The following is a 23930-nucleotide window of genomic DNA, read 5'->3' on the forward strand; positions in this document are numbered from 1 at the left end:
CATACACCAAAACACACTACACACAAGGTGTCACAAGCGAGTGCCAGCTGAGCGGTTCCATATGCTATCTGGTTCCTCGTTTATGTTACCGGTGTGCGGAGTCTGACTGTCCGTGTCACAAAATCGACCGAAGGAATACACACACACACCCCATGGAGCATTTCCACCTCGTGATGAGGGCTCGCCTGGAAAGGCGACAACGCAACCGTGAGCAATGTGGATACTACTGGAGAGCCTGGACAATCATAAAATGGTTCCTCTGCATACTTGTCATGATAGTTGTGTTAGGACTAGTCCTATATTTTATGTATCCATGTGTCAGCACACAGCATGTCAGCCATGTGCACCCCAGCCATTTGAGAGGGATGAAACACAGCCTCTGCATCCAGAGAGTGTACCACAAAACGTCTCTTACACCACCTTATTTTTTCCTAGGCACTACTACTGGTTGTACTCCTATCCTACGGAACACGTGCAGTTACGGGGCTTACAATATCTCGTATTGTCGCATATTCGGTGCCCCTGGAAGAATCCTTTCTAACGTAGCATTCCCTGCTCTATCAAGTTCTGGCTCCCCTCTGGATAGGTACATGCACTCTAGTGGATTTGAATCCAGCAGTCACTGTCCTCACGTCCTTAATGTACACGACAGATCATTACCCAGAGTTCCAACACCACAAGGTAAAAAGCCCATAACATAGATACCTTACACATTCGGCTAGAGAACCTCACTTACGAGACGAACATCACTGACACCGTGCTGCATCTTAACAACCTGTTAGCCGACATGAAACGGATGACATATCCAACGCAGGTGGCTGGGACTGGTGGTCCTGACTTACATTGGGCGGGTGGGAAGCATAGCTGGCTAGGATAGTTACATCCCTGACGATCATTTTCGGCCTATTAATCAGTTGTACCTGTTTGATTATCCCAATACTGAAGAAGTGCGTTTCCAGCATGGTATCCTCAGCTTTCGTTCAGTATACTGCTATTCCATTACACGACAATCCCTTGCGCCACAGTGAGATAGACCAGCTAGAATCAGAAGAGTCTGATTCCAACACTACAATATAATCAATATAATCATGTGTATCAAGTGTACTCTCCTCCTTTTATGCTTACATTATATTGGAGTCTGTCCTCCACAAAAACAGCCAATTTTCTATGATATATTTGGGATGTGTTTACTTAAACCAGCGATGGAGTGTATTCATTGATGTGTTATATCAGTCTATCCTGTTATTTGTTTTTTTTATTGATCAAGTGTGATCAAAAGGGGGGAATGTAGTGGACATTTCTATTATATCCTGATATGTTTAAACCAAATGCTTCTCATTTCCTGAGATGTGCTGTTTGCCTCTATCTACTCTACTTCAAGGCCACAGCTGCTATTATGAATGGACTCACACATAGTCACACGAGAACTTGCCTTTCCTGAGATCTACAGCTCAAGGACATGTGTCTAATAACAATGTGACCGTGTGAAGACAGATTTCTTACCTTCCCACCATTTATTGTATATAAGCCTTGCTACCATATTGAACTGCGCACACTCGCGCAGACTATTTCTATACTCTGTGAGACCTGTGTCTATATTTATTGTATCTAATGTTTTATTTGAAGCTTCGAATAAAATCACCAGAAAGACAACTCTGTCTGATTCACCATTTATTTGTTTTGATCACTCTGACTTGTACTCTACAGTATTGGGGTTTTTAGATTTCCATAACTGTGTGTGTGTGTGTGTGTGTGTGTGTGTGTGTGTGTGTGTGTGTGTGTGTGTGTGTGTGTGTGTGTGTGTGTGTGTGTGTGTGTGTGTGTGTGTGTGTGTGTGTGAGAGATCGAGAGAGACTCCTTCTCCAACCTCCCAAACTTTCTTTTTATGTGTGCATTGTTATTTGTGCTTGAGCAACATTTTACTTGAACTTTATTTCAATGAAATTAGTTGTAATTATTGTCCTACATTTTAATTTGTTTTACAGAGAGGTTTCACAGGTGGCGGCGTTTATCCAGCAGCCAGAACATCCATCTGTGCCTGCCCCCAGGTCAAGATCTACTGTGGCTCAAGGGCCTTCACCAGAGCCATCATCACCAAGGACCAGCAGACCAGCATCACTACAGCTGCCTCCACCTCCATCTGCGGCTGCCACCAGGTCAAGATACACCTCAGCACAAAGGCTCCACCACAGCCATCACCTTCAACCCAGCCAGCAAGGAGGTCTCATGGAGGTCTCGTATAGCACTTGTACACCCCACCTACACAGCAGCCCATGCACCATCACCCCCATCTTCACAGCAGCCAGACCCACTGTCTTGGAAGACAGACAAAGACCTTGACACTGTCTTGACATTTATAATGAATAGTTGGTTGAAAGTTCTGATGTTCAATATTGTAAAGTAAATAGTTAGATTTTCCAGTTTCTTATATTTATATAAATAGTTGGTTGAAAAAAACATTTATAATAAATTGTTGGTTGAAAAAAAAGGTTGAATGCTCAATTTGTATTTGTACACATCACATGAACCTTGGTATGTCATATGAAGTCATTATTCAGTCCTAATGTATCTCAGTCCCTGCTGTGGTGAAAGTAGAGTGATAAACACCTATTTTACTCAAAATTCGAATTTAATTTTTTTATTTTAGACATGAATAACACATTTATATACAGTGTAATTCAAATATTTCACTGCTTTTGTGATCCTAAGACTTTGGTAACCAAATCTAAAACACCAAAACAATTCGATCACATAAGTACATTTGTGTTTTCACAAAAGTTTTGAAGATTTTCCGAAAATCGGATGTCAAATTTTAAGCTTTTGAGCTACTTATCTCATCAAACAGTGCTCTAAGGTGAGTAATTTGCATATATAGTAGGGGTGTAACGGTTCACAAACATTTCGGTTCGGTACGTACCTCGGTTTTTTGGTCACGGTTCGGTTCGGTACGTTTTCGGTACAGCAGAATTTTTTTTCACAAAATAAAACATATATATATATTTTTTTAATTATTATTAAACTGTGAATAATGTATTCACTCAAATAAATACAAAATATAATAAAATAAACATTAAGGTGCAGCATTTCGATGAACTGAAATAATCTGTATTTGAACTTTACTGTAGGCTACTAGTACTCACAAAACATAAACTATTAGTTTTGGGTTTTTTATTTTTTATTAAACTGTGAATCTTCACTAAAAAAAATATAAAATAAAATAAACATTAAGGTGCAGCTTTTCGATTCACTGAAATAATCTGTATTTGAACTGTAGCCTACTGTACTAGTTCCTAAGCAGCCAGCTTGACATTAGGACTTGCTTGTCATTGTATTTTCATGTTTTTTTAAAGAAAAATTAACTTGTCCACATTGCTTGCCGAAAGGGCAGATCTGCTGGCACTAACACAGTCTCCTGCTGTGGAGAACACCCTCTCTAGGGACAGAGGCAGCAGATACAGCCAGGTAGCGCTTTGCTAACATGGCAACATAAGGATATTTGGTGTTTGTAACAGCTTTGGCTCGGTCTGAACTCTCTGCGAGTGGTGGAGGCTTACATGCTAGCGGGAGTTGGGTTTGCACTTCAGTCTTTTTTTCTTTTGGTACCGGTGATATTCACGTTCGGGTGATGCCTTTTCAAATGAGTGTGCTAGCTTGATGTATTGCCAGCCGCGTAACCAATTTTAGTTGAACAATGCCGACAAACAGCTTTGGTTCGGTCCACCTGTCTTTGTCCTTCATCCTTGTACGTAACTGGGTGATTCTCACGAAACCACCTTTGGTCATGTCTGTGAGGAATTGACAGACAAAATTACAAAAATAATCAAAATAATCAATTCTATATCAAACTGCATTGTGTATTGTATGTGGTACTATTGCTATTTTTGTAGTTGAGGTAGTAATTCATATTTTTTTCACCATTTTTCCATGTAGAAATTCATTACCGTAATGCGTCCGGAGTTTATTTTTTTACATTTAACCCCAAAATATCACAATAAATCTGCACAATTTAAAACATACATAAACACAAACAATTGTTGAAATGGTACATTCTTACTGGTAATATAATTATTTTGGGTCTAAGATTTATGAATTAAAATATTTTTGGATTAATATGTGTGTCCAGAGCATGTGAAGTTCATTACCGATGCACTGCCTATTTGGCCCCATTACAATTCCTGTTTGTTTAAATTAGTTTTTTTTTTACCCATGATGCATTGCATGGAAGAGAAGATGCAAGATAGCTACAAGGTAAGATGTCCTTTCAAGGTCAAGCTATAGATATGTTAAAGATTCAATTTACTGACACCCCAGTGTACACTACTAACTGTCATTACCGTAATGGGGTATTATATAATGTTTTTTTTAAAGTTATTGATTCCAAAATCAATAGAAAAGTTGCTTTTATAGAGCCAGAATGATAGTGCAAATATTTCTTTTGTAGCATCATGGCTATGCTAACTATTATGCTAGCTAGTGTTATGGTCATTCATTACCGTAATGCTCTGCATTCATTACCATGTCATATAGGAGGCTGTTACGGTAATGAACAAAATTGTTGCGGTAATGAAAGAAATGTGTGCAGCTATGTATGGTGAGCTTTAACTATAAAGAAATAATTTATATATATTATTTTAATCTAATTTATTTAATGAATACTGAATCCCTCTTGAAATTAAGTTCAGAAAAGGTGGAAAGGAAAAGGGCAGCTTCCAAGGTGAGGGTGGTGAAGCACAGAGAGAAAGTGTACAGCAACCCATAAGGAAGGAAAGAGAGAGGTTAGAACAGGACATCTTCACATTGTGTGTGAGAGAGAGAGTGAGTGAGAAAGAGGGAGAGACAGAGAAAAAGAGAGACTGAGAAAGAGAGAGAGAGACTGAGCCAGTGTTTCTACCAGGGGGCCGTCTTGCCGTCATTGGATGCCCTTTTTCAGCTCGCAGCGCCCTCAACTCGAGCCGAGGCGGCCCAAAAAAAAGATTTATCCGAGAGAAGATCGACAATTTTTATCGTTTAAATCAGGGGTTCCCAAAGTGTGAGGCGCGCCTCCCCTGGGGGGCTCCAGAGAGCTTCAAGGGAGGCACAGCCGCCAGAAAAAAATAAAGAGAAACAGTGAAATCTAGCTAGTTAACTTCAGCTAACTTTATGCGAGCTGCAAAATATGGATAGATTTTTAGTGAAGTTACCTAAAGTGAGAGAGGAGACAGCGTCTGTCAGAAAACGAAGGAAGTATGACAATGATTATTTGAAGCTAGGATGTTCATGGACCGGTCCTGATGACACTCCACTGCCACAGTGTGTTATCTGCAACGAGGTGCGAGCTAATGACAGTATGAGACCATGTAAACTCCGGCGTCATATTGAGACGAAACACCCATGTTTGGTGACCAAGCCACAGGAGTTTTTTGACCAGAAGCTCAAGGAATTGCAGTCACAGAAAAATGTCATTGACACATTTAGCACTGTGAATACAAAGGCAACCGAAGCATCATACCGAGTGGCGTTACGGATAGCTAAGACAGGTAAACCTCACAACATTGGTGAAACGTTACTCCTCCCTGCTGCTAAAGACATCTCCGTCTCAACTATTTCTCTCCGAGTGCAACGTATGAGGAAGCTGCCATCCTTAACCTCAACATGTTTAAAACATAAAGATAAAGAGGTTTAAAAAAGCTATTGTTTAATGTTTTAAGGAGGTGACGCTCAGCCAATAAAAAAATAGGAAGGTAGCGAAAACAGAGCATTTTATGACATTTTCTCACCTTACATTTTCTCTTTGCAATGCAATTGAATACCCCTGCATTATAGCAACAATAATAATAGCAATAATAATTGGGAGGGGGGCGCGGCTGTGATTATGTTCTCTGAGGGGAGGCTCACCTTCCCACACTTTGGGAACCCCTGGTTTAAATGACAAAAAGGAAAATGACATCCCTCTGTTGGAGGGGCAAAGGAGGCTGGTGGGATTTTTTTCGCCGCCAACAAAGCCGGTTCCTGTGACGGAAAAAAGTGTACTGCCAGCGAGCCTTGCCGTTGGCTCTCAGCCCGAGCCTGAGTTGCCGCCATCCTAGTCTCCGCCAGCATCCCCCGCCCGTGCAGGTGCCCCGGGGCCAGAGTTGTCGTCATCTAGCCTCCCACCCCATCCAGAGCCTACGCCATCTGACAATGTCACTTCTACACCCGTAAGCCACGAAGAGAAACCGGTCAGCCACAACAAAAGGAAGTTTGTCGGAACCTGGAAAAGGAAGTTCCCGTGGTTGTGCTATAATAAACAAAGTCATAAAATGTATTGCACACTATGTGTAAGGGACAAAAAGCACAACGTGTTCACCTCGGGGACGTCCAACTTCAGGGTGAAGACTATAGAGATGCACATAAAGGGGGTGGATCACAAAGCAGTGCTAGATGCACAGCATTTACGGAGAAACAACATTCAAGTTGCCGTTAATCGAATGGTCTGTGCCAGATCAAAGGCGGTAATTGTGGCCAAGAGGAACGTGTATTACCTGGCAAAAGAACTGTTGCTGACACACAAAAACAAAAGCTTGAATTAACTGTGCATTCTGCAGGGATGTAAAACCTTGGCAGAACTGCGAGTTTCAGAGAACGCCCTCACAACGACATAGTGCAGGACATGCAGTGCGCCGTAATGTGCTGAAGGAGGATTTCATTGCAAAGTTAAATAACTCAACATTCAAGGGGCTCATGACTGACGAGTCCACGGACATTTCGGTGGAAAAGCTTCTTTGCACATATGTTAACCTAATAAATGACGGTGACTTAGAAACCCACTACTTGTGCAACACAAAGATACTGCATGCGACGCTGCTACCGTAACGCAAACCATTAAGGAGCAGTTGCAAAATTACAACATCGACCTGAACGACATAACTGGCGTCCGTACAGATGGGGCAGCGGTTATGACTGGAAGAGAAAATGGGTTCGGGGCGCGTTTTAAAAAGGGAAAACCCAGCCATCGGTGGCACACACTGCGCTGCACATAAGCTAAACTTCTGTGCCCAGCAGGCTGCTGTGGCGATTCCATCCCTCCAGCGCTACCAGAGGACGGTGGGCAGCATCTATGGATACTTCTCCAACAGCAGCTCTCGGCAAGCACGGCTTAAAGAAATGCATGTCATCCTGGACACTGATGACGTTCAGCCTGCTGTAACCTCAACGATCAATGCGCTGTGAGCCATGCAGATTGGAGATGAAGGCGGCCTAAAATTCCAAGAATTCTTGGCCAACATTGTGGAGAAAAACGGCGAGATGTATTTTAAGGGAGAAAAGATAAAGGCCACCAGGGCGATGCGGCAGGCCGTGGATGGTGTAAGGCAGCGCTTCCTCGACACCCTCATCCAGAATATTGAAGATCGTTTCCCCGACATCGGCCTCTTTTCCGCTTTTCGCATATTTGACCCATGGTGTCTGCCACGGGACAACACTGAACGTGCGCGATTTGGACGCGATGAGATGCAGACCATCCTGGATCACTTGTGCCCAGCGGGACGGGAACCTATCGTTGACACGGACACCTGCAGTGCAGAGTGGTCACCTTTTAAGGAGCTGGTCCATGCAAACTACAGCAACAATTCCTTCCAGGAGTTGGTGAAGATCATGGCTACACAACATGCTGGCTTCCTACCTGAAACCACAAAGCTCCTGGCTGCAATCTCGGTCATTCCAATGAGCACGGTGCGGTGCGGACGTGGATTCAGCATTCAAAATCGCATAAAGACCAAGGGCAGGGCAAGAATAAAAGCAGAAAATCTCGACTGAATCTGCATTGAAGGACCACCCATTGAACAGTTTGACTTCTACAGAGCCCTGGAAAAGTTTAGAGTGGAAAAACACTACCGCATTTTCCAAGGACCATGCAAGGAGCGATGTCCCTGCCGGCAGCGGTGATTGTATACAGGTACATTATGTATCATGTAACAAACGTTACGTTACTATTGTCTATTGTGTGTGTAAAGAGACAGTATATAAAAGTAACGGTGCAATTCAAAATTGTGTGTGTGTGAATATATACGTAAAGCGAAAGTATTTATAAAGCAATAGTATATCTCTTCTCCATGTAAGGTCATTACCATAACAAAAGCTTTTCATTACCGACATGCTCTGTTCATTACCATAACACTTCCTTAATAAGTTAATATTTTGATAGGAATATGGAAAACCTTCAAATTTTCATTTTGTACAGGAAATGTTTGGTACATATTTTAAAATTGTCTTTTTTCAATCAATTGTACAATTTACACCACAGTAAAAGTCTATGTGTGGAACATAAAATTGTGTTACGGTAATGAAGTTAATAACTAAAATTATTATATTATTATATATTTACCTGAATTATTACACTATGTGACTACTTGTGACTATTGACAGCAGCATACGTTAAAAAATAAAATGCCAAACATTTACTCAAATATTTAGTTATCATCAATTGAAAATGTGTTACGGTAATGAATTTATTTGGTCAATGACTCGTTAAAACTCTCTAAAAATGTGTTTTAAAACATATACAGAACTTTTCTTTTACTAGGGCTAGTTCATTTAGAACCTGGTTGATACTAATGAGAACAATTATTTTCAAAATCTGCATCGAACTGTTTTGGCTCATGTTACACCAAGTTCGTGAGAATCACCCAACTGCGAAACCAAAATGTTCTCAAACCGGAGACTTCAATGATGCTGGAGGATTTTCGAGCTCAACTTTATCTGCGTTCGCCATTTCGACAGTTCCTCAAATTACTAACTACATTTGAACGCATCCCTCTGACCAGCTCTCATAGTATGCCTCTCATCCAATGAAATGACTTGCTCGCTCTATGACGCGTTGAACCCAATGTGAGCAAATTACTCTGAATGCTGCGACGCAGCACCTGAGATTACTTCCAAAAAGTTGTTCACGTTCTCAATTTTTTACGTTTAACGTTATATTCGTTCGGTACACTTCGGTACACACCTGTACCGAACCGAAGGGCCCGTACCGAATAATTTCGGTACGGGTACGTGTACCGTTACACCCCTAATATATAGCAATACCAGAGATTGTCCTGAACATTTTGATATGTAACACATGGGGTGCCATGTTAGAAGAAATACATTTAAAAAGGTGATTTAAGAAAACATCTAAAAATCGAGAAAATACCCTTAGACTCCAGAGGGTTAAAGAGGGTTCTTAAAAGACTAGTTATGTACAAAAAATGATTCCTCACCATTGTGGTGCTCTTCAAAGTGGTATTGGTCTCTACTAGATCCTCTTTCTCCTCGTCTGCTGTGGATTTTTCATCATCTTCTTCCAGTCGGCCTTCCCATGGAGACTCTCCACAGCTGAAATAGTAGCTCTTAACTGGCAACTTCAAACTGTTCATTAAAGTCACTTTTGAGTCTACTGTATAAAAGAAAGAAAAAAAGTCCAGGTTAGTTACCTCCATACCTTACATTTAAATGTGATACATTGACACTGATAGCACTTACAGCAGCAAGTGTAAACAACAAATTAATTGTTCATGTTGACTTTTTTTCCAGCCTGCCTGATTTAACACCTAATGAAGTAATAGGGGATATATTGATTTCTGACATCTGAACATACACACCTGATTGTGCATCATCACAGTCCTGCATGACCATGACTATCCAGTCCACATTGTTGCCCACTACAGGTTTCAGGTGGAAGGTGTCACTCATGGCACTGACCAGTTCTGTGACACTGACAAAGCCGGTCTGAAGCAGTGGAAAGTCCTCCCCAAAAAGCCTCTGAGGAGCAAAACACATCATTTAATATAATCTGAACTGAAGAAAAGTTAACTTTTTCCCTGATCCTTAATCACTTTTACTGGTTAGGCTAAATGTGAGCAGTAAGATGCTCAATACAAGTGGAGCCAATACTCTTAGGACTCAATCCACTTCCTCAAATGAACACGTTCTTATGCTCCCAACCCCACGGTTTATTAGTCTTAAACCCTCACTAACAAAATGAAGGTGAACAGGACTAGTGCAGGACTATGTCTCTTTACCTTGTACTCAGCAGGCAGATCGTGCACAGATAATCCACCAGTGCTCTGACCTACAACCTGTAAAGAGTTGTAATGTCATAAAAATATTAAATACAAAACTTGTTACAGAGATTGAGGTTTCATTCTGTACCATGACTTGCAAAGAAAGCAAAGCATGATAGAGGATAAAATCACAAAGACTGCTTCTGCTTTTAAACTAGCAGGAAGTGGGACCTTTCGTAGCTTGTCCTTCAGATCCTGACTGATGGAGCCAGCGACTCCATTCTCCAGTATTTGCAGGCGAAGATCCTCCTCCAGCTGAAGTAAATAGAGTAAGTGAGTAGAAAGACAAAGATAATTGTCTTGCTCCAAGCAACAAGCTGCAGGTTCTTTAATTTCTCACCTTGAGGACACGTTTCTGAAAGAGCTGACCTTCCTGACAGAGGTCTGGGTCCCCTTCATGGTTTTTCTCTACCACCTGTGGTATGTTACTGACATTCGTTGACTCTTTTTTAACAGGGAAAAAGGTATTCACATAGGTGTGCTGATTCGGGGGACTCTGCTTCACTTGGACTTTAGCTGGAGTAAACCAAATAGGTTTTTTATTATTATTTAAAGAAACAAACTGATTCGAAAGAAAAGAAACAAGGCTGAGAAATATGAGCAGGCCTTGCCGAGAACACTTGCAATGGATTGTTTTCAGGGACAGATTCTGGAAAGATGTTCAAAATGTGAAAATGACTCACCTTGGGGTATTGTTTGTGTCGGAGCTCTGGTATCTTGCCCTTTGGAGATTGGCTTGTCATTTCTAGGGGATACTGACTTAATGGGTCCAGTCCTCTGAGGGGTGCTAGATGGTTTGAGCAGTAGCTTTGGCACCATATGTTCCCTCAGGGTCAGTACTGAGCCCAGCCTGCCCTGCTGGATAAGGAGCAGGTCTGCCAATCCCTCCAGCATCTCTCCAGTGGAGAAGAAGCCGTAGTTGTGGACACGCAGCGGCTGGCCAAAGCAGCGCAGGTAGCTAGACTCCAGATCGGACAACCTGAGGGGACCCTGGGAGAGCAGCCACATCAAAACCATTAAATATTTAGCAGTATCAAAACGACATGACTTTGTTTTATTATAAACTACTGACTGTAGAAACCAAACAGACCAGTAAGTCAACTTATCTGATGTGTCTCTCACAATTTAGCCATCATTAGGCCATAAAAGCAAAATTCCACAGAAGCCTTCGTATCTTACCTGGCTGAGCAGGATGCGTAGCTGAGCCCTCAGCTGGGCAGGGACAGCCGGAGGAGCACGGCCTCTTCTGGGAAGAACCACAGGGGCGTACTTGTGACAGTACCGGGGGGAGAAGTAGCTGACCCCTCCCCTCTTGAACTTCTTGTCATTCTTTGATGTGCGCTGCTTAGCTACCAGCTCCTGGATGCTTCGGGTTGAATCGTCACCTATAGCTGCAGATGCCAAATGTTTGAGAGGACTTATTTATCAAACACTTGTATGTTGTATGTATTCTCCCCCTCATTGTGGAATTGAAAATAATATACAAAATAGATTAATGCATACGCAAAAGGACTATACCTTTCAAAATAATGCTGCCATCTACCATGAAGTTAACCAACACAACGTCAGGCATGTCCTTCACCATATCCATGATGTTTCTGAAGCCCAGTTGTTTTAAGGGCATGGGATGCCCCAACATGGTCACATAGTCTCGCCTTAGCCGATCAGCCTCTAAGCCCAACTTAGACGAAATAAGCAAAGAACGAATGTCCTTCTTCAGTTTTGCCAAAACTTCTTCATGGTCCATCTTGATGATATCTGCAGGATACAGCAAGAGGATACATGAAACAAAACATAATGGACAGCAGGGATTCAACCACCACCCAAAAAGAAATGTAGAGTGCACAATGCTGAAAAAAATAGAAATGCTGCAGTATTCATTTCAGCAAGAACATATATTGAATTACCTTGTTTTTTTATACACAAATAATATTATGAAATGTTGCACTTAGATTTCTATATTTAAAAAACCGTAAACATGTCAAGAGAAGACGGCAGTTGAGATGATGGTGTCAATTGAACCGATTAGTTTCGGCCATTTTTAATTGTGACCATACATTTGTACTAGGGGGCCGATATTCCGCATTTGACCGATTATCGGTATCGGCCTTTTTTTTTTTCTCAAATTGCCGATAAAACTTTGGCTCTGATGCGGCCGTTTCTCTGGCTGCAGTCACCACTCTTGATTGATTGATTGAAAAGTGTATTAACAGCTTGTATATTGGGTACAGTACAGTACAGCTCAAAACATACATAATTGTTAAGGGGATGCAGACCAGAGAAAGACTTTCGTCTTGTTTACATCAGGGTCCCCCATTTCCAATTCATCATATCATTTAAGACATATAAGACATATTTGACATACAGATGGCTTATTTACAATTTACATACAGGTGGTTTTTTTACATACAGATTGCTTATTTACAATTTTCATTTTAGATTTTGTTCCAATACATCCTAACCGGACATTTAAGACATACCAAGTCTACAGATATACAGTTAGTAACAGAGTCTAAAATGCGAGTATATACATAGATGGGGGGGGGGGGAAGCTGTCCATTGTACGACAGGTTGAGATTTGTACCATTACCGGGGCCAGTTTTGCAATGCTCTCCCCCGAAGGTGCTCTTTAAGAGAGGTTTTGAAGGTAAGTATAGTACACTCTGTACACGAGCAATGTCCCGCCCACAGCGCTATCTGATAGGCTATTACTGAAGTGTCAATCAACACTGAAGATTTTCCGGGCGGGAGCCAGCCAGAGAGGCGGGACCTTCTCAGATTACAGGCAGGTGCGAAAGAACCGAAAGAACGCAGACACAGACTGAAGCAAGCAGCAGCGCTGAGCGGCAGAGCCATACACAGGCCCGGACTGGCCATTGAGAGGACCGGGAGGTTTCCCGATGGCCTGGCCTGTTAAGTGGCCTGCTGGCCTGAGGATTATTTATTTTTTTATGTATGTATTGTGAACGCAACGCTGCGCAAATGTGGGTCTGACTCTGCCTCACAGAGGGCGACTGGCTGTCTACATGATGTGGCCTGCCGACATGGCCACTTTCATACAGATCATACCAAGGGCACCGGAAGCGGGGGGGCCAGGGGGCCAGGGGGCCATTGGCCCCCCCCACTTTTCAGCCCTGCCCCACATTTTCGCAGCAGCAGATGCCGCGGAAAACTGTACAAATCCCGTTTCAATAATTCCCCTCTACTCTAAAGTCGCATCTAAAACGCGATCTGATCTAGCGGTGTATATTTTGTTATTTATTATTTATATATATTCAATCTCAGTAGCTACACGCATTTTTTAAGCTTGTAAAGGGAAGACCACAGCTCGCCTCTCACTGGCCACTCTGCTCTTCCGCAGCGCCGCTCCACCTCCCTCCCGCTGAAATTATGAATGTAAGGCATATAATCATAGATAACACAACAGGGTCCGTTACAGTTTGTTTTCATCTGATTTCAAAGAAACAAAGTCTTGGCTTTCAGAATATTAAACTTGTTTCGGCAAATTCAGATGATAAATACAGGTTCGAAGCTTGTAACGGCATAATTACAAGCGGATAACGGAGTAACTTAACGTCACAACAGGCATAACAGCCGGTGTTTCCCGTGAGTGCAGTAATCCAAACGAAAATATCTTCCCTCCGTAGTATTTTGATCATTTGCTCCGCTAATAATCAATCAGATCGATGGATTCCAGAGAAGAGAAACCTTTAAAGGCCTTTTTCTCAAAATGATGACTCTGTAACAGTCATTATATAATGTGACATATTTTGCTTAATATTTGGAGTAGCCTACAAAAACAATCCTGATATAATTAGAAAGCTTGGAATCAAAATGTATCTTCGGGTCAATGCGACTGATTTCGATGGAGCAGGTCACTTTGCATTAGGTAAAATAAAGCAGGCAGACATAACAGGAAGAATATGTAGGCCTACATTTTAACCCAATCAAATAGGACATTGTCACACCATTCAAATGTATCCATGTACATTACAACCAAAAAAAAAGCTTAGATTTGTTTATTTGTTACGTTGTTTACTTTATTTGTTACGTTGTTCTGTGTGTGTCAGCCGTTAACCTAGAGATAGAAAGAATATATACACTTGCGAACATGTCAGAAGAACCAGCGCAGAAGAAAACTAAATACAGTCAATCTAAACTTAAATTTAACAACTGGAAGGTCACATCCCTGACATCCACATCTCCGGAGCCTGGACCTTCTTCAAACAGCGAAGCCAGATGAACCCAAAAGCAGCAGCTCTGCGGCCGCAGAAACTGTCAAAACCGCCGCCGCCGCCGTTGTTGAACCGAAACAGGCTGGTTCCGCCTGCATGGAGGTTTGTTGTCGGGACATTGAGGCGGGTAAAGCTGTACAGCTAACTATCGGAAAAAAGGAGACTATTTGGGCAAAGAGAAGGTACTTCAACGCAGAATGGTACAAAAACAGAGAGTGGTTAATTCTTTGCAAAACCACTAAACGATAGTGATAAATTGCGATGTTAACATCATGATAACCTCATATTTTTTTAACTTAGGATCATACCTGTGTTTAGTCTAGAAAAAGGTAATTGTGTGCATTTTATTATAAAGTTGTGTATATTTACAGACTGTTGCAAAAACTAAGAAGCTTATAAACATCAGGTTTAAAACTAAAAGAGCTTTACAAAAAAGTAACACAATTAAAGATGTTTGGAGTTTTATTTGAGTTATTCATTTACATTTTTTGTCAAAGAGATGCTGATTTGAAACCGTTGTTAGGCCTACATACAGTTACGGCATTTCCTGTTTCTGCCGGAGAGAGGGGAGGCCGTCCCAAAGCTTGCCGCTGTATTTACTCCCTCCATCTGACAGGAGGGAGCCTCATGTGTCACTCCACGGAGTTCACTCCGTCACGGAGGGGGAGTGTGTAGGGGTAGGGTGTAGGGCGTGGTTTGGGATTGGGCCATACACACACACTTTTTTTAGCCCCCCCACTTCTAAAATGAATCCGGCGCGCCTGGATCATACACTAATGCCCTCGATTGGTCTCTGGGTGTCATTCAAGCTCGGGAGGGCGTGTATGTGTGGCGCGAGCGAGAGAGAAAGTGCGTGCACCGGTTACGTGTATTGTTGTTGTTAGCATCTGGTGCTAGCTAGCTGCGCTAACGGATATAATGAGCTGTCAACAAGGTGGAGGAGAGTCCTCTCCTGTCAGACTGAGAGACTGATAACTACAGCTCAGGTGAGATAAAGGACTCTGAGTGTTTAGATAGTTACCTTAGTCTAACAGTTTGGTCACCATTTATGTAAACACATATTTCCATTTGAAGGGGGAGTGATAAGTAAAAATGCATGAATAATAATTTAAAAAAATGTTAACTAGGTGAAAAAAGGCAAGATAAACTTTAAAACTTGTTGAGAGCTAAAACTAGTCTTTGCTGCTGCCTCAAAGAGGAGCAGGGGGGAGAGGGTGGTTCAGGAGCCCAGACACACTCACAACTATAAATGAACCAAAAACAAATAAAGTTTCAATGTTTTTTCATATTGGATATGGTATGTTATTGGTTATGGCCATGTTCTTATGATTTTATGATTATTTAAATGTATACAGTTCTGTTTCATATGGGTGTAGTCTCTTTATTTTCCCCTCAAAGTGCACCAGATTGATGCATTTAAGTCCAACATTTAAAAATAAATAAATAAATCTTACCGGGGGAGCATGCCCCCGGACTCCCCTAGAGAATTTGAGGTCCACCTCCACTTAAAATATGTTCACATGGATAGGTGCCTAAATAGATTTGCAATTTTTTTTTTTAAATAGTAACCCATGTCCATATGTTTATTCTGGGGTAGTAGATTTAAAGTGTAGGGCTATCACTATGGGCAGCAACGCTGTAAATATTGACAAATAAATCCAGGAAAATGGCACAAAAGAAAACTGGTAGTGGCCTGGCTGGGTGTATAATTCCCGGCCTGACTTATTGTCCCAGTCCGGCACTGAACATACATGTGTTAAGCCGAAATTCAATAAACATTCCAATCCCCTCAGCTGAAGTTGCAAAAACACCACGATGTTATGATCCAATTCTATCAGTTTCCCAGATACACAGGGACGCGGGAAGTCAGTCAGAGTTGGGGGTGCGTCCAGCTTCTCGCAGCGGAGTAACTGTGGTGCGGAGGGGGGGCTGCGAGTGGAGCCTCGCAGTTTTTCAGGTTGATATGTGAAGCTCATTAGCTAACCAACATGTATCTAGCAAATGTTTAGCAAAATATTAGAAGTGAGGCTACTAGACTAACTTTAGGTCTACTGTAATAGCCTCACTTTTAATAGTTTGCAAAACATTAGCTAGCAGTTTATTGGGATGTTATGCTAGATAGACAGGCATCGTTTTGATATAATAAATTAAGCATTATTGTTAGTTAAGCATGTCAGCCTGCAGGCCACTTATTGTCTCTCTCTAACTCAGGGGTGCCCAACCAGTCGATCGCGATCGACCGGTCGATCGCGGGGAGATTCCCAGTCGATCGCGAGATGTGTCTAAAAATAGAACAACAATATTCTGTTTTATCGTTAATGTCCTATAACATAATCTTCCTGTGCCAGAATAATGCACTTGAACGCATCAAAGCTTTGTGATTGGCCGGCGTGACCCCATGTGTCGGGGCGTGGCTGGTGGGCAGTGCACTAGTTCGCTAACGTTGTCCGTGTCAACCAAGCCCCCAGGAAGTGTGCCGGAGTCTGATGAGAATATTCGTTGTGGCCAAACGGCGGTACTACACTTCCTTTAGGTTGCTGGGCCCGGAACCACTTTTTCCCATTGACTTACATGGGGAAAGAGTGGTCTGTAACTCGTTGGATAATTTTTTTTAAACTAAATAAACAACCCAGTATGAACACTTGTATAGCCCTTATTAAAAACATTCGTTCCTCAAGTTGTACAAATGTGCTAATAACGTTATTCTGAGAGTTATTTCCCTCTGCATTATGAACGTGCATCTAACCCACGGGACCGCGCCGCCCGGCACGTTCATGTTACGTGTTCAGCACTACGCGTTTATCTTTACCCATAGATGCACAATAAGAACGGACCCATATCGCCTTACTGCCATCCCACGGAGCTGTAATAATGGATATATTGCACATGTTTGCTGTAATTCATCATTTGTAAAATATTATACTACATGGGCTGTATGATTAAATCTTGTACCGTAAATGTTGTATTAAATAAAGTTAATATTACCAACGTTAGATTAACGTCCCTGTAGCTTATTATTGCACTAAGAAGCTTATTGCACTGTGTGTATATATATATATACAGTGCAATAATTCTTTCATGCTAAATGAAGCTCTGTTGGATATCACTAGATCCTGTTACAGCGTAATATAAGTATATAACGATTGATGTGTACATTAGCATAATTACTAGCTAGCCGCTAGCTGCCAACTGCCGCCTCGTTAATATCAAATCCATCACAATAACAATCCATTACCAAGCTGTCATGAACGCACGGTGCTGTTACGTGTACGCAAATTGACGTGTTTGATGTGAACGAGCATTTTGGTTAAAGTTGCGCATGCGCTATGAGCGCACATACGGGTACTTCTCAGGCATGCCGGGTAATCTGTGACGTTTCACTCTCTCAAAAGTTGGGCCATTTTATCATCATGCGCTAATGAGCAACTCTCATAGAAATGAATGAGGCCCCGCCTCCCACGCTGTATCCAGTTCTTATTATACATCCATGGTGTCAACAGGAGTGACAGTCCGCACACACACAAGACCGCAATTATGGCAGAAGCAAAACATATATAATTTTCACTCCGAGTGGGAGGATGATTATTTTTGTATCTATTCCAATTCAAAGTCCATCTGTCTCATCTGCAATGCGAGCGTGGCTTTATCGAAAAAGGGGAATTTAGGAGCGGCATTTCAAAACAGTGCACAAAGGCTACGAGACGGAATTCCCTCCTAATTCGGCCCTACGCTCCCAAAAGGTGAGGGACCTGAAAGGACAGCTAAATGCACAGCAGTCCATTTTCACCAGGCCCAACAACAAGAGCAAGGCTGCTACCATAGCATCTTATCGTGTCAGTCACGTTCTTGCCAGCGCTGGTTCTTGCGAAACTAGGGATGCTCCGATCGATCGGTCACCGATCGATATCGGCCGATACTCACTCTCTACCGATCGATCGGTGCTCTCTAAACATGCCGATCGCGAGAGCCGATCGCATGACGTAAAATACATGACACTTTTCTCTGTGTGCGGCAAAACAAGCTCGCCAAAATGGCTTCACCGGTCTGGCATTATTTTAAGGTGTCCGAAAAAGACAGTAAAATAGCGGTATGCAACGTGTGTGAAGCAGAAATCCTGCAGCTCCGCCCGCCGGACCGGTAAGCGGGACGAAACACACAAGAGTTAGACCTAACACACTTAGCTATTTTATCTACCTCTGGAACAAGCTAAACTAGTTATTATAAATATATGTATTCTTCACTGTCGGGTCACTCATTACTAGATCAGTGAGCTGCATGAGATACTGACAGGCTGTCAGGAGAGAGAGAGAGGGGGAGAGAGAGAGGGAGAGAGGAAAAGAGAGCGCTTCCGCTCATTTCTCCCGTGTTATTATCCAAAGTGAATGTAAACTTGAATAATGTACATAATTTGAATGTAATAATTAAGTTGATTGTTGTTTGTGGAAGCTCCAGTGAATGAGCCCCATTAACTGAGTTTAAACATCACTTTAAATGGAAGATTTAAAGAGCCTGTGACAGCATCCCAACAACTGTTGTGCAATGAAATATTGGGCTACTAGTAATCTCGAACCGTCAGTTTAAAAAAGAAAAAGCGATACCGTTCCGTTAAATATCAATAATTTCGAACATCGCGGGGAAATTCCTTTGACTCATTTTGAAGTTTTGGGGGAAGCCGGAAGTGACGTCAATGCGGGAACGCTTCACTGTGCAGCGAGAGAGCCAAACACGGACAAAGTGTGTTGTCATGCGTAGAAATGGTGAATTACTGAGTTTAGGCACGTTAATAACGTTTTAATGAAGTTGACTGCAGTATATTCATATGTGTCAGTGCTTTCATGTCAATTCGGCGAACATAAACATACATGATCGTGGTGAAGATGATGATTACATTAGGATTAAAAATCGGTAGTGAGAGCTACTGAATTTCCTCCCGTAGGATGTGATATAAAAACAAATCGATTATTTTTGTAGTTGTAAACTCAAGTGGATGAAACTACATTTACTAGTGCTTTCATGTCAATTCGGCGAACATATGATACATTAAATGATCGTGAGGATGATGATTAAATATCGTTTGTTTGTGCCGGTCTGCATTTCCTGATGAGAAAACAAACCGATGCTTTTTGTAGTTGTAGTACACCAACATGGATTAAACGTGTGGTTTTTTTACCACAATGTTGGGGAAATTAATGGATAAAATGCACGGATTATTATTATTATTATTATTCTTATTCCCACTCCGATCGGGACACTAGGTCCACCATTTCCCCGCAGCGAGCCTCCCCCCGTTGACAGTTTACGTGGGCTGGGTGCAGTCGCGGACTGGCCATCGGGACGAATCCCGATGGGCCGGTACCGAAGTGGGCCGGTCGGATAAATCACTAGCACATCCCCCATAGGCGGCGCGTGAGGCTCAGGTTTGGGAAGGCTAAATAACTTTTTTTACCTGACGCTGCCCGCCTCCAGCGTCTATAGAAAAGAGATCAACTCAGTGTGCGGAGTTTAAATCTCTCAAGTCATATTACAGGATAAAGGAAATACAGTTTAAACTGCCGTAGGCCTATGCAGAGAAGACGCCGACGTGTCGCACTTATCATTCATATTACATCATCAATCAGATCATCGATCATATAATATCATAATATATCATATATTTCCTTATCTGCCGTATCTGGCCGTGCAACACTTACAGTGTCACATACTGTATGCAGAAGTATTATTTTAACACATTATGTTGACGAAACACTCGAGTCAAATGTAATTAAAGTCAGATCCACTCGTGTCTTAGACGTGAACGTGCTCTCAGCTGGAGAGAGAAACCCTGGCTTGATTTACCGAGTTGATAACCAGCGTCGTAGGACCGCTTAGCGAGATCTCGTTTGTTAGTTTGTTGTTGTTAGTTTGTTTGTTTGTTACTCAAACATATCCAGGGTATGTTGAAAAGGATTCGTAGTACAGGGCACAGGTGGCTAGCAGCGCTAATGTCAAAGACACAGACATTGCATTATATTTGTATTTTACGAGGATGCAGTGACACAAATATTTACATTTACTATCTACAGCACCCACCGCCCCTGACATCCCCCACTCGACAATTTACTAGCGGTACCGAAGTGGGCCGGTCGAGAGTCCCGGGATGATTTTTAGTCCCATTCCACCACTGGCTACATGACCGTATGATCGCCCATATTAACGCACCTAATTCCTAAACTTCTAACAGATACAACATAAACCGATCCTTCAGCCTCATATGAGCTCTCAGACACGTTCAAAATTAAACTGTCATCGCTGTCTGAGCTTGCTGCTGTGTGCGCCATCGTGCGTTTACATGCAGATGCTGGGATCCTGAACGGTGCAGCTGGAGCGCTGTGCCCGCAATGACGTCACACGTAATTTGGCGGGACTTGAAGAATCCCCGAGCAGATCCAGAAAATGGTCAACATTGAAGGGCAGATTAATGGTTATCAAAGTACAAATATCCAAAATCAGTTCAGTAACGGTTTTCAAGGGGACAATATTTACTCAAATTGATGGGTTTGGATGATGGGGGAAACTCGTGTCACAGGCTCTTTAAAGTGATGTTTAAATCTTCCATTTAGGCCCCGCCCACTCGATCGGATCGACGATCGGTATCGGCCGATACTGATTCCGGCGATCGGCCCCGAAATTGGCGATCGGAGCATCCCTATGCGAAACACATGAAGTCTTTCAAAGACGGCGAAGTTGTGAAAGAAGCTTTCCTGGAGGCTGCCGACGCGCTTTTGGGGGACAGTAAAAATAACAGTAGCATTTCAACATGTTTTTGATATGATAAAAACTCAACAAGTTAGATACCGTTATTAATCAGCTGTAAGTTTGAGTTTGTTTGAACTTATTCATTATAATTATTGTACAAAATGGTATAAGAATGCAAACTTAAATTGATTATAGTCTATTATCAATTCAGGTTAAGAAACTAGTGTTGCTTGCATCCTATTTTAAAAAAGGCATTTATTTTTATAATCTACTAAAATGCAACAAAAAAAGGGTTTGATTCTATTAATTTTGTCTTTTTTATTGCACTGTTGCAGCAGATTCCTGTGTAGCTTCAGATCTGAGTTGTCTTATTAGTAAGCCTAATTTATACTTTTGTAGCAACACTATTTTTATATAATGGCAAAGAAAGGGTTCAGAGTCTTTTCTTTTTTCCCTGTGTCATATGTGGCAGCACTGTTCAATGTTTCTTGAAAACATTACCCACTGTAGTATGTGACGTGTGAATAAACTCCAACTCTGTATCAACAACACTGTTGTGTAACTTCAGTTAAATACTTGTATGTGTGTAGATTAGAAAGAGGTAAGATAAAGGATCTGCAATATTTTATGAAGTATTAATCGTACAAAGGTCAGTTTTATACAAGTAGAAGTGTGTACCTGGTAGTACGCTGTCAGTTTGGCTACGTCTCTATTTGGACTGGTAGATCTCGGCAGACTGGCAACTTTAAAAGTAGCTCTCGGTTCAAAAAAGGTTGGGCACCCCTGCTCTAACTCATTGCAGGTGGCTGCACTAAAGAAAAGGGCACAGAGAGAAAACCAGTTGTAAGATGTTTAAAAGTTAATTAAAGATAATATATGCTTAAATGCATTTGAAAGAAGTTGTGCTGGAGTTTGTGTTATTCTACATTTTGACACCAAGATTTTCTGATTTTACTGCAAATGTATATCGGTTCCAAATATCGGTTATCGGTCTCCTTGATTACTAATAATCGGTATTGGCCTTGAAAAAGCCATATCGGTCGATCCCTAATTTGTACAGTAGCATGCACATTCAAACTGTCATTATATTGCCAAAAAACGTATAAAGGTAACGTTAATACACATGCAGCATTACCACAGGTAACATTTAGCTAGTTAAGTTACATTTGCATTACACAGAAATATCACAATGGATTCCGCTTCAGACGTTAAATTAGCTAACATGAACGTTAGCCCCCAACCAGCAGAACAGAAACCCTCTGGAGGTCCAGCATGGAGTTAAGTTAATGTGAATAAATTAACAAAGTCTTAAGACATGTGCCACAACAGCCCTGTCTTGTTCAAATTGTCCCAAAATGTACGTGCTATGCACAGTTGCAACTTTACCTCGAGTTTTCAATGCCTATGAAGCATCCGCCCACGGCAACTTGAGCTTTGGTTCCTGACCACCACACCTGTTGCTAACCATGGAATAAGAACCGGATACAGCGTACAACTTTTGAGAGAGCGAAACGTCACAGATTACCCGTCATGCCTGAGAAGTACCCGTATGTGCGCTCATAGAGCATGCGCAACTTTAACCACGCCCCCAAGCACGTCAATTTGTACACGTAACAGCACTGCGCGTTCATGACAGCATGGTAATGGTTGTTATATGATGGATTTTGATATTAACGAGGCGGCCGCGGCAGTTAGCAATTATGCTAATTTACACATCAATCGTTATGTACTTTTATATTACGCTGTAACAGGATCTAGTGATATCCAAGCAACAGAGCTTAATTTAGCATGATACTTGTGTGGGTTGTACATGAAACCACTTGGTAATATATAAATATATATATATAAATATATATATATGTTTATTGCTGGAGCGATGACTAGTTTAAAAAATAAACAAGCTGCAGAAACCCTGTGAAGATTATTTTGGTTTCAAACAGACCCCTGTTGTTTTTTTCCTAAAGCATTTTGAACTATTGAAATATTTATATAATATTTAACATTTCAGAACATTTTGAGCAAACCAAGTTATAATATAAATATTTCCAACTAGTTATAAATATCACATTTAATTAAAAGAAGCCTTCACTAGCTAAAATAAGCATCTGCCATTTATTTCACAATGTCAGAACCTCAGAAAAACATTGTTGGTTATATTTTGTATTCACAGTGGTAAAAAGTGACTAAATGGATTAACTTTAGTTCTGTACTTGGTTGTGGTTTTGATGTTCTAATCTAGTGCAGTGGTTCCCAAAGTGGGGGGCGCAGAGGCATGACAGGGGGGTCGCGAGAGACCAGGAGGAAAAATGGTTATTAAAAAAAACAAAAAAGATTTAAAAAATATCATAATTTGAAAAATTATTGATTCGAAAATAATATGATACACTACAGTACTATTACGTCTGGGTCTCAGTGTTTCATTAAAGCTTGGCTCTGTGTGTGTGTGTGTGGGTGTGTGTGTGTGTGTGTGTGTGTGTGTGTGTGTGTGTGTGTGTGTGTGGTGTGTGTGTGTGTGTGTGTGTGAGTGTGTGTGGTTGTGTGTGTGTGTGGTGTGTGTGTGTGTGTGTGTGTGTGTGTGTGTGTGTGTGTGTGTGTGTGTGGAACGAGCCATTTTGTGTGTGTGCGCGAGCGAGAGAGAGAGAGCACACCAGTACCGGAGATCGTTGTTGTTAGCTTCTGGTGCTAGCGAGCTACGCTAACGGATATAAGAAGTTTTTTCAACAACAAAGTGGAGGAGAGTCCTCTCCTGTCAGACTGAGAAGCTCAGTGAGCTAAAGCAGAGGTTCTCAATTGTTTTTCAGCCAAGGACCCCTTACAAGATAGAGAATACACCAAGGACCCCCTCATTCTGATTTGTGATTTTGGGCTATATAAATAAAAATTGACTTGACTTGACATGTAT

General features: G+C 41.7%; 1 protein-coding gene across 3 annotated transcripts in view; it reads right to left on the reverse strand.

Annotated features, from left to right (window-relative positions):
• tdrd5 (tudor domain containing 5) overlaps window positions 1–22529 on the reverse strand; it is a 48478-nt gene extending 25949 nt beyond the window's left edge. The window contains exons 1-9 of one of the 3 annotated variants that reach the window (XM_034204913.1): window positions 22415–22529; window positions 11577–11816; window positions 11238–11449; window positions 10742–11048; window positions 10399–10502; window positions 10230–10313; window positions 10017–10073; window positions 9597–9756; window positions 9216–9391 (exon numbers count right to left, since the gene is read on the reverse strand). In XM_034204913.1, coding sequence (XP_034060804.1) covers window positions 9216–9391; window positions 9597–9756; window positions 10017–10073; window positions 10230–10313; window positions 10399–10502; window positions 10742–11048; window positions 11238–11449; window positions 11577–11805 — 1329 coding nt within the window. In that variant the 5' untranslated portion in view covers window positions 11806–11816; window positions 22415–22529. Of the gene's footprint in view, window positions 1–9215; window positions 9392–9596; window positions 9757–10016; window positions 10074–10229; window positions 10314–10398; window positions 10575–10741; window positions 11049–11237; window positions 11450–11576; window positions 11817–22414 lie in introns of those variants that run through there. The other 2 variants (XM_034204827.1, XM_034204993.1) reach the window with 2 other exon arrangements.
• Window positions 22530–23930: the final 1401 nt, after the last annotated feature.

This window comes from Gymnodraco acuticeps, unplaced genomic scaffold, assembly GCF_902827175.1.
Source record: "Gymnodraco acuticeps unplaced genomic scaffold, fGymAcu1.1, whole genome shotgun sequence".
NCBI lineage: Eukaryota > Metazoa > Chordata > Actinopteri > Perciformes > Bathydraconidae > Gymnodraco > Gymnodraco acuticeps.